The sequence below is a fragment of the Gavialis gangeticus genome, unplaced genomic scaffold (genome assembly GCF_001723915.1).
Source record: "Gavialis gangeticus isolate Ggan-Ray unplaced genomic scaffold, GavGan_comp1, whole genome shotgun sequence".
NCBI classification, from domain to species: domain Eukaryota; kingdom Metazoa; phylum Chordata; order Crocodylia; family Gavialidae; genus Gavialis; species Gavialis gangeticus.
In genome coordinates, this window is record NW_017729006.1 from 42,619,369 (window position 1) to 42,629,729 (window position 10,361).

General features: G+C 42.1%; 1 protein-coding gene across 1 annotated transcript in view; it reads left to right on the forward strand.

Annotated features, from left to right (window-relative positions):
• NFX1 (nuclear transcription factor, X-box binding 1) overlaps positions 1-10,361 on the forward strand; it is a 103,561-nt gene that overhangs the window by 42,805 nt on the left and 50,395 nt on the right. Inside the window, exons 10-11 of the mRNA XM_019508727.1 lie at positions 2,657-2,754; positions 9,120-9,150. Of these exons, the coding sequence (XP_019364272.1) occupies positions 2,657-2,754; positions 9,120-9,150 (129 nt within the window). The remainder of the gene's footprint in view (positions 1-2,656; positions 2,755-9,119; positions 9,151-10,361) is intronic.

A 10,361-nucleotide genomic window follows, 5' to 3' on the forward strand; every position in this document is an offset into this window, starting at 1 on the left:
GGTTTGGTCATTCAGAGGGAGCTATTTTTAGACCTACTGCCATTGTCTTTCAAGCACCTGCATTCATCCCCATTCATTCAGGAACCAAGTTACATGGGAGGGGTAGGTGTGAGTCATAGGTTACACAACTGGGCATGGGGATAAGATGGAGGCTTGACATTGCAAGATGGAAACTTGACATGACTTACACTAACTTACATATATAAGCCTAAAACAGTAATCACACAATATAAAAGCAGTACAAACATAATCATTATCACTTATAAAACAGTGGATATCTATATCAAAATAGCAGAGCACTTATTTGCAAAGAGGGGAGAGAAAAATAAAACTTTCTACGTAAAATAAAATGTAAAAACTTTTCCTACATCTTAACTTACTTATACTTATCTATAGGGAATAGAGATGGGAAGACAATGTCAGAAATGGTTGGGGAGGGGCAGGAAATGCATTTTAAAAGAAAAAAAAGGAAAACTGGGGGTTTTGCTACATTTCTTCCAACTTGTTCTGGACCATCTTCATCTCAAGTAACACATTGTCTTCCTCATGTTACATCTAGCTGTTCTCAGCATTTTAACAGCAGCTAAAACTTGTTTTATTTCAGCATGCCATCACAACATTTTTTTAAGGGCCAACTTTGTTCTCCTATTAGTATGTGATGTTCACCAAATTAAACTAATTTTGAATCATTATCAAGTTTAATGTCTATACCAGCTTTCAGTGAAGACTATTCATTGAGATATTACCTCTATATATGCATGTGACACTCAAGCTAATACCTCTCCAACACAGTATAACACTTCATAGGAATAAATTTAGTCGTTCAACACTGCTAATTGTTTTTTCCTATACCACTTCAGTGGGTCAGCCACAAGTTGGGGGTAGGCAGTGGGGGAATCAAGTGGTGTGCCACACCCTGGTGCCAGCCCACCTTGCTACTTGTCCTCAGCTTCCTTTTTTTTCTTTTGTTTGTAAATTTTCCATGGTAGGCAGAAAATTTTTATATCTTTCTTTGGTAGTTTTGGAGTGATTTTTTTGTAGCTGTGATGGTCCAGCGGTCTATGTGCGAGGCAAAGAGTTTTGTGGGTGATGTCTTTTATTTGACCAACTGTATTTTTGGGATAGACTCAGCCCTTCTCTACACATGCAGGTGAAGGGGTAATGAGATCTAATGCATGATCCACACAATCACCCCTCCCGCCATGCCACACATACTTGGCAGGATGCACATTTATGAGATCATGCATTAGATCCCATTGCACCTTATTGCCTATGCGGGGGGACGATCCTGGGCTCCCCCTGCACTGGTAAGTAGCAAGTTCCAGTGGTTGAGAGCCCCATTGAGCTATGAGATTGCAGCTCCCTGCCCCAGGAGTGAGGGGAGCCCCCAAGGCTGGAAGACTGCAGCAGCTGCAATCTCCTGGCTCCGAGGGCTCCACGCACCCCCAGGGCTGGGAGATCGTAGCCAGGACCCACCTAGGTCCCTGGCATTGGCAGGCATGCTGCCGGGACTTAACATTCGCAGCAGCGGGACTCAGTCCTGGCAGCTGCGTGGTGCTGCCAGAACCCAAAGTCAGCAGCTGCTGGGGCTGAGAGTTCCTTTAGTTGCAGGACTCCTAGCCCTGGCTGGGTATGGTGCACCCCTGTAGGTAGGAGCCCAGTCAACTTAAGGGGCTTCCAGCCATAGAAACTTGCTTCTTGCCAGGGCAGGAGCCCAGGATCAGGCTCTTATGCACTGACAATAAGGAATGATACAACCTAATACATGATTCCACAAATGTGCCTCCTGTCATGCACATGTGACATGGCCGGAGACGTGATTGTGTGGATTGCACATTAGATCCCATTGTGCCTTTGCCTTAATGTGTAGAGGGGCCTGAATCTGTCCCAACAATACAGCTGGTCCACTAAAAGACATCACCCACAAAAATCCCTGCCTCTCACATAGACCCTGCTACATTTTCAAATTAAAGCTTAATAGCAACCAGCTGTAAAGTTAGTAGACATTTTCCAGGTCTGACTTTATAGCTGGTTGGAGTTTTTTATGGCGTAAGTACTTTGCACATGTAGCTGGTCTCAAGGTGATTGCGTACTTAACCAGTTAATTGCTTGATGCCTGTAACATGGGGGTTGGGAGGAGGCTCAGACAAACTTTCTAATGCATTGCTTGAAGAAGAATGACCAGCTACAAAATTTACTTCATGATTTTTAAAATGGCTTTTAACCAGAATTCTTCTGAATGTCCAGTGCACTCCCAGATGCAACAGGTTTTTTTCTATATAGTCATGTAAAACTGCTTAGCAACGTGTATATTTTTAGCATTAATAGTATATTTTAGAACTGAAGTTAGGGACCATAAATTAATTGAACTGAACAATTACAATTCTGAACCTTTTAGAACATGTTTCATTACAGAGGTCTAAATCAAAAAATCTTATGGTAGAACGTACTATTTTTATTATAATCTGTAATGTCTTGCACACTGAATACTAAAAGAGGATAATTCAAAGGAGTAACTGTTGCCTTTAGCAGTCTATTCGGACAGAAGCATCATATCAGTGGCCTCAAATGCTCATTTTCTAGTATATATCATGGACCAGCATGTTAAATCAAAAACTTCAACTGGCAAATATTTTTACTTTTTCATCTGTGTTAGATTTCATTCATACATGTGAGCACCTCTGCCATGAAGGTGAATGTGGACCGTGCTCTCGCACATCAACTGTTTACTGTCGGTGTGGCTTCAAAACAAAGGTAAATCAGTAAACCCTTACCTATTATAACAAGCAAATTATACTATTTTCAAAAGTCTGTTGTTTGGGAGGAAGACTGTACTGTGTTGTAGTAGTAAGCAGCATTGCCAGTGTATAGGATTAGTAGAAAATAGATGGGTCTAGAAAATACCTGTGTATTTTCACCTCCCTTTTACATTCATCAGCTTCTGAAAAGTGCTTTGAAGCATACATGCATGCAGGTTTACTTGTTAGTTTACCTGTGGAAAAGCTACATATCACACAGCAGTCCACCAAGTATATCTTTAAACAGGCATGCAATAGCCTATTGTTAATCACTAGTTAAAATAAGTTTGCAGAGGCATTGGTGTAGAATATTGTTGGGAAACATTGGCCTTGCACAGTCTTTTATTTCTTCCTTGCTCTAGACATTTGTGTAATACTCCAGAAGATTGGCATTCAGTGTGCTAACATCTAATGGATCATTTCTTTTATTGTTTTTGGAAGTAAAGCTTTGAAACAATTTGACTAGTATTGTAGGTGCCTTGATGAATCTGATGCTAATCTGTTAAAGCATCATCTATAGCCTTGACATGTCTTAGATTTTTGCCTCTGAAATCCTAGAGATATTTATTCTTTCCAATTTGCCAACCTTGAAGATACATTTTTGTACAAAACATCAAGACTTCTCTCTTGTTGTGGATTTAAGCATAATGTTTGTGTAGCTTTAGCAGCAGCTCCTCAGGCACCTAGAGGACACCTACTTCTAAGTATAGACTTCAGTCAAAGTGGTTTCTTTCCTTCTAGGTAATAAAACCATATGCTTAGAAGATGGTGTCTTTCATAGGCAGGAGCAGCCCATAGCATAGTTATGACTAGTGGATTAACCATGCCACATTAGCTATAATGGTGGCTGGTTAATAAAAAATGTTGGCAGCTGACTTGCATCCCTTCTGGGAATCTGGAAAGAGTGTTACTAGTCCCATTTTGCAACATTTTGATAAGTTTACATGGCACAACACTCGCTCATGTGGAGTTTGGGAACAGTGTAGTTGCATCATTGGGATGCCTGGGCTAATTAATCCCACAGAAGCAGGGTATCTTTAATTTGGGTGGAGTGTCATGCTAACAAATGTATGTTTCTGGTACCAGAGCAAGCTTGTTTAGAGCTGTTCTGTGCTCTCTTAGAGCAGCTTTAAACTTTGGGGAAAGTATACAGAACTTGCGTTTTGATGGAAGTCCTCCTCCTCTTCCTCCTTTATGTCCTCCTCTTTTTATTTCCATATCTGGAAGCTCCAGATTCAATTCAGGAACTGATCATCCTAAAATTCAGGTATCACTTTTGGGAATATGATCTGGCACCTGTAGATTCAGGTTTGGTGAATTTCTCAACATGTCAGTCAAATAAATATAACCTCTAATAGATGAGATAAATGTTGGTACCCCAGGAAGAAAAGTTAGGAGTACTTGGCTTCACGGTGATCTTGTGTGTCTTTGTTCTGGCAAAAAAAGATTTAAAAAAAAAACTTCCTTCACACTTCCTGGGGTTTCAAAATAAGATGAGTTCGTTTACCTGATCATGGACATTCATGATTGATTAGCCTAGAGCAGAGATGTCAAACTCATCAGGCCATTGTGGGCCAGGTGAGTGGCATGGAGCTGGCCATGTGCAGGCCAGAGAAGTAGCAGGGGGCTGGGCTGCCCTGGTCCCATGTAGGATAGCAATCAAGTTGTTCCTTTTCTTTTGTTTTAGCTTTAGTGTTTTGTTCTCATTCCATAGATCTGCTTTCTGGAGACAGAAAAAATTACGCAGTCTTTTGAAAAAATATCCTTTCATTTCACTCTTCTGTCCCTCTCCTCTTACTTGATAGGTTGCTTGCTACTTAGTCTGACATGACTTGAGATTTAAAGGACTCTCTGTTTATGAGAATAAACTATAAATATAAAGCTTATTGAATTTATTCTTTGAAAGTTTTTTTTTGTTGTTTTTTTTTAACTGGGCTATGATGGTCTTGTTGGGTACTCACAGAAAGAATTGCTTGGGCTACAAAAACATTGAAGGTATGCACTCAACCCATTTCATTGTCACTTGCTTAAGTGGCACTTGCATAGTTGCATAAATATAATTTTTGGTGCTTACAAAGAATTTGGACTCTGTTTCCCAAGTGCATAGATCTGCTCATCCTACATTTCCCTTCTGAGTGCAGTACCCTGGCTGTAGAACAGTATAAAATCACTTGGGTATGCATGTAACCCCATGCAAGTTTTCCAAAACATCACTGCTAATTAGTGTGAGGCCAGAAGAGGAAGCCTCCCACTTTTGACAAGTAGATCAGAAACTCCCATTGTTGTTTATCCATTATATCCAATTAATATTAAATGCAAGGTGCAGAAAAGCCATTAAGACCAAAGGCTGGAACCCAAAGTGTCCATCTCACTGAACCAGACTCCTCGCTTGCTCTTCTCTAACTCCTAGATCCATGTGTTTTCTCCTCCTGGCTGACTTCTTCTGGACTGGTGTTTAGAGCAGTTTCTAGGAAGCAGGAGCAGGAAATGTATATTTGAATCCCTTTTGGGTGAGAGGAGGAGTTAGAACTTGGATTTCCCTTGCAAGTGTCCTCAACACTAGGCTCTTGGGCCAAAAGGTAGAGGGAACTTTTCTTCTGTTTTTACTTTCAGCAAACATGTGTGAGCATTAATGTGTGTACCTTAGTGATCCTGTCCTACCAAACATAGTTGGACACAGAATCCAAATTGTGTGTGCGCGCCAAAAAATGGCAGTTTTGCAGCTACGTAAGTGCCACTTTAGTGTGTAAAGGATTTAACCTTCATTCAGTGTGCTGGTTCTGTACATGTGGCATTGATTTAATCCTTTAGTGAGGAATACCAGACATGAGGATTCCTTGCTGTGACAGAGCATAATATATTTACTTGCATACCACACACAGACCTTTTTCCCCCCCTCAAAAAATTGCCCTCCACAATGGGTTGAGCATCTTAATCAGAGAAGCTGATTTTTCTGCCCAGAAAAGAATAGCGACACTGTAAAATCATAGATTATCATAGATTTCTAGGGTTGGAAGGGACCTAGTAGATCATTGAGTTAGACCCCCCTGCCCCAGGCAGGAAAGACAGCTAGGGTTAAGTAACCCCAGTCAGGTGCTTGTCCAATCTCTTCTTGAACACCTCCTTTGGAAGCCCATTCCATATCTTGGCAACCCTCATGGTAAAGAATTTCTTCCTGATGTGCAATCCAAATCTACTCTCCTTCAGTTTGTGGTGGTTATTTCTAGTAACCTCAAGGGGTGCCCTGGTAAACAGAGCATCCCCTGTTCCCTGTGGCCCCCCCTCCCAATGAGTTTGTAGGTGGCCACAAGATCACCTCTCAGCCTTCTTTTGTGAAGAGTTTCAGGTCCCTCAGTCTGTCTTCATAGGGTCTTACCTGCAGGCCGTCAACCATACGAGTAGCCCTCCTCTGAGCCCTCTCAAGGTTCTCCATATCCCTCTTTAAGTGCGTTCCCAAACCTGGATTTAGTACTCAATCTGCGGTCTCACCAATGCCACACAGACAGGAAGTATCACCCCCCTAGACCTGCTCGTGATGCACCTATTAATACAAGGAGTGTGGTTAGCCTTACTTATTACCTTGCCACATTGGTGACTCATGTTAATTTTTGCGTCGACTATGACTCCGAGATCCCTTTCCACTGCCATGGTACTTCCCAGTCTATGGGTGTATTGGAGATTCTTTGTCCCCAGGTGCAGCACCTTACATTTATCCTTGTTAAACTGCATCCTATTCTGATCCACCCACTGCCCCAGTCTATCCAAATGCCCCTGAATTCGTTCCCTGCCTTCTAGTGTATTTACCATACTCCGTAGTTTGGTGTCGTCTGCGAATTTGGACAGTGCTTTCAACACCCTCATCCAAATTGCTGATGAAGATATTGAACAGTACTAGTTTAGGGACAAAGCCTTGGGGGACACCACTGCCCACATCTCTCCAGGGGGAAACCGACCCATCTACCACCACTCTGTGGGGGGCTGGACTAAGCAGGTTTTTCACCCGCCTTACTGGGAAAAGATCAACATTACAGCTACTCAGTTTGTTTGTGAGGTTCTCCCTGTTATAACCCATGCTGGTTGTCCCTTAACATTGTATTACCCACTGGCCCCCCCACAAATGTGATCCTTTATGATTTTTTCTAAGGTCTTGCCAAGAATAGACATAAGGCTAACCAGCCTATAATTACCCAGGTCTTCCTTCCTTCTTGAAAATAGGGACCGCACTGGCCTTTTTCCAGTCTTCTGGGACCTGTCCCGAGTGCCATGAGCACTCAAACAGTTGTGCCAGTGGTTTTGCTATGACACCAGCCAATTCCTTTAATACTCTTGGGTGAAGATCATTGGTGCCTGCCAACTTAAATATGTCCAACCCCTCCAAGTAGCCGTCACTAGGTCAGCGCTAACTGTTGGTGGGCTGGTATTTCTCTCATGCCAGGCTAAAGTCTTGTTGGGAGGTGTATTTGTATCTATGTCCAGGAACACATGCAAAGAAATCATTTAGGAGCTCCACTTTTTCTATCCTATCACTTACGAGTTGCCCTAGTCCATTCTGTAGCAGCCCTATGTTACCCTGCACCACTTTCTTGCTCCCTATGTACTTAAAGAAGGCTTTTTTGTTACTGTTAATCTTTGTTGCCAACTTGAGTTCAGTATCTGGAAAAAAAAAAATGGCTACTGCTTCTTTTCTTTCTCTTTCCTTCTGCCCCCAGCTGGCTGCATGGAGGAAGAGAGAGTCCAGTCTTAAGCAACAGATGTAGTTTTTAACCTCTTTACCAGCCACTGCCAAATTGGCAGTAGGTTTTGGCTGAGCAGTCAAGACCTGATGCCAGTTAGGCAACAGCTGAGAGGGTTAAAACTAACATTTCCTGAACAGGAAAGGGAGGATGAGTGAGCTGAAGATTAGGTTCTGTCCTGACTCCATCTAGCCATAACTGGTAAAATCTTTTCTTCATTCTCCATTCCCAAAAAACAAGGTGCATGCTTTATTTGGGGGCATGTGGTATGCAAGGAAGACGGGGTGTCAAAGTTGCAGAGCCCTGTTATCTGGCCCCTGGTAGTGCCCCTGGGTCAGAGTTGACCAATTGCACTGCACATGTCATGTGCTGAACCCTGCCCTTTGAGCAGGACCCAGGGCATATGCTGCATGCGGTGCCTGTTGTGGTTGCTCTGGGATCTGTGCAGCATGCTCCAGCTGATCCGGGATGTGTTCTGCACACAATGTCTGCAGGTGCCCCATACAGTGCGGGTCCTGGACTGGGTGCAGCAGGTGCTTATGCGGTGCATTCCTGGACCAGGGGAGGTGGGTGCTGCATGCAGCATGGATCCTGGAAAAAGCACTGTGTAGTGTTGTACCCACTCCAGCTACTCTGGGATCCACGTGACATGTGGCACCTTCCCACCAGTCAGACTGCAGCACGTGTGGTACCTGTTTTGGCTGCTCTGGGATCTGTACTGCATACCCTTGCTGGGGTAGCTGCTCTGAGATTTGTGCAGCACGTGGAGTGGACCCTGGAGCAGCTGGAATAGCCTCTGTGTCCAGTGAATCCAGCATATGGGGTTGGGGCTAACTGGGTCTGTGAACCAGCCCCCTGTCACTCATCCAGCCCACAGGACCAGATGAGTTTGACACTCCTGTGTTAATTCTTAACTTGCCTAGTAACATTTCTTTTTCCTGGGATGTAGTAAAATTCCCCACTATGGAAAAAAGAGTCCTACAGATTAAAGTGCTTTGTTTTTAAATACTATTTATAGGTCTCAAAAGAAAGCAAAAAAAACCTTTAGAGCCAGCTAGAAAAATAATGTAAATACTAGGTGTTTTTTCCTCCCCATCCATCCAAATCCATTTAAAAATCATGAAATACCTGAAACTTTGAAAACAAGAAGTGCTGTGGCTTGCATTTTTTTTAGAAGCAGAAGATGATACAGTAAGATAGAAAAGCTTCCTTGTACTTACCTGTCAGTTTCTTTCTTTTTTCCCCCCCTGCCCATAGTTTGTTATTTGTGGCTGGCATTGCTTGTGGAATGAGGTGGGGAGATAATTTGCTACTGTTGATATTGAAGAGTGTTTAAAGAAGAACAGCTTTAAAATAAAAGTTTTGATTTAAATTGATATATACATAATTGGTAGGTGATTTGCTATTTTAAGGGCTATCTCTCAGTACAATCAGGATTTTGTCCCACTTCCCAGGTATGACCAGTTATAGTGGTTAAACCATTGCTTGTGTTTTTGTTTAATATACTGTTTACAGTTCTCTTTGGAACAATAAGCTTGTAGTTGCTCTTAATCTGCCTTCATTTAATCTGTTCGTATTCCTTTTATAGGAAGTTCCATGTGCCCTCCTCAAAAATAAAGGTAAGCAGTCACAATTATACTATTTGTGCTTACCCCTTTTTAAAAATGTTTCTATTTCAGAATTTGCATGATGTGATATATTCTTTCATTCAGTATGTGAAGTAACAGAGTTCAAAGCATGTGGATGAAGAGAGATCAGGTGCTGTAGGTGGTAGTGCGAAGGATATTAGCATTTTCATTAATGACAGTTTTAATGTCTTGTGCAAAGTCAGTTGTTTTTTGGTTTGAGAGTATTTCTACATTTTAACTATCTGCTTTTATCACGCTCATGGAACTGTTATTTTAAAGACATGCCTGATATCTGTTCAAATTGTGTTGGGTGAAAAACTACATTCTTTGGAGTTGAAATGTGTGTGGGTGGGTGAGAGAGAGCTGTCTTGACAAGTCTGTAAATGGATATAACTAATAGTAAATATAGCAGTGTACCATTCCCTTGGCCTTCAGCACTGGAGTTTTCCTATGTAGGTAATTGCCTCTTCTCTTGCTGGCTAGATCTTTTGCTAACTGTATACGTGACCTGAAAAAGAAGTCTTTGGAACTGTTCAGACTATAAAAAAAAAAAAGTTTTATAACACTTACCTCTGTAGTATATTCTAATACAATTTTATAGAGTCTCCCCCATTCTGGTGTTTTTCATTACTGTAGGAATATACACCTGATGAATCTCTAACATTTGTGTCTCTCTATATCAGTTTCTCTTCCTACAGTTCTTATTGTTTCAGTTTTTGTAAGCATAACTTTCTGACTGGCTTGTAATTTATGGACTGCGCAAAGTAGATACGTATGCCTGTACGTACAGCACAAACTTTTGTTAGACTGAAGTACACTTTCATGGGCTGAAGTGTGTGTGGGTGTGTGTAATTTGGTTAATTTATAAGCTTCAAATGCCTCTTGCTCTCTGCTTGACTTCAGACTAATACAGCTAACTGTCTCGCTGACTTGTAATTTTCAGGAGGAATGTTATTGAGTTTTAACAGCACGGGTTTCTATAGTTTGGGGAGTACCATCATATTTTAGAAAACTTGGGGGTGAGGACAGACAGATGGACCTTGTCTCTAATTATGGAAGACACCATGAAAGTTTTGGCTCTTGCTGGCTACTTCTTCCAGCCATCTAAGCATCATCAGATTTCCTTGTCTTTCATGCTTTTTCAGCTCACTGGTGATGGTTCTGCCCCCTCAGGCCCCAGGGGAGGTGCACCTAGGCCAAGG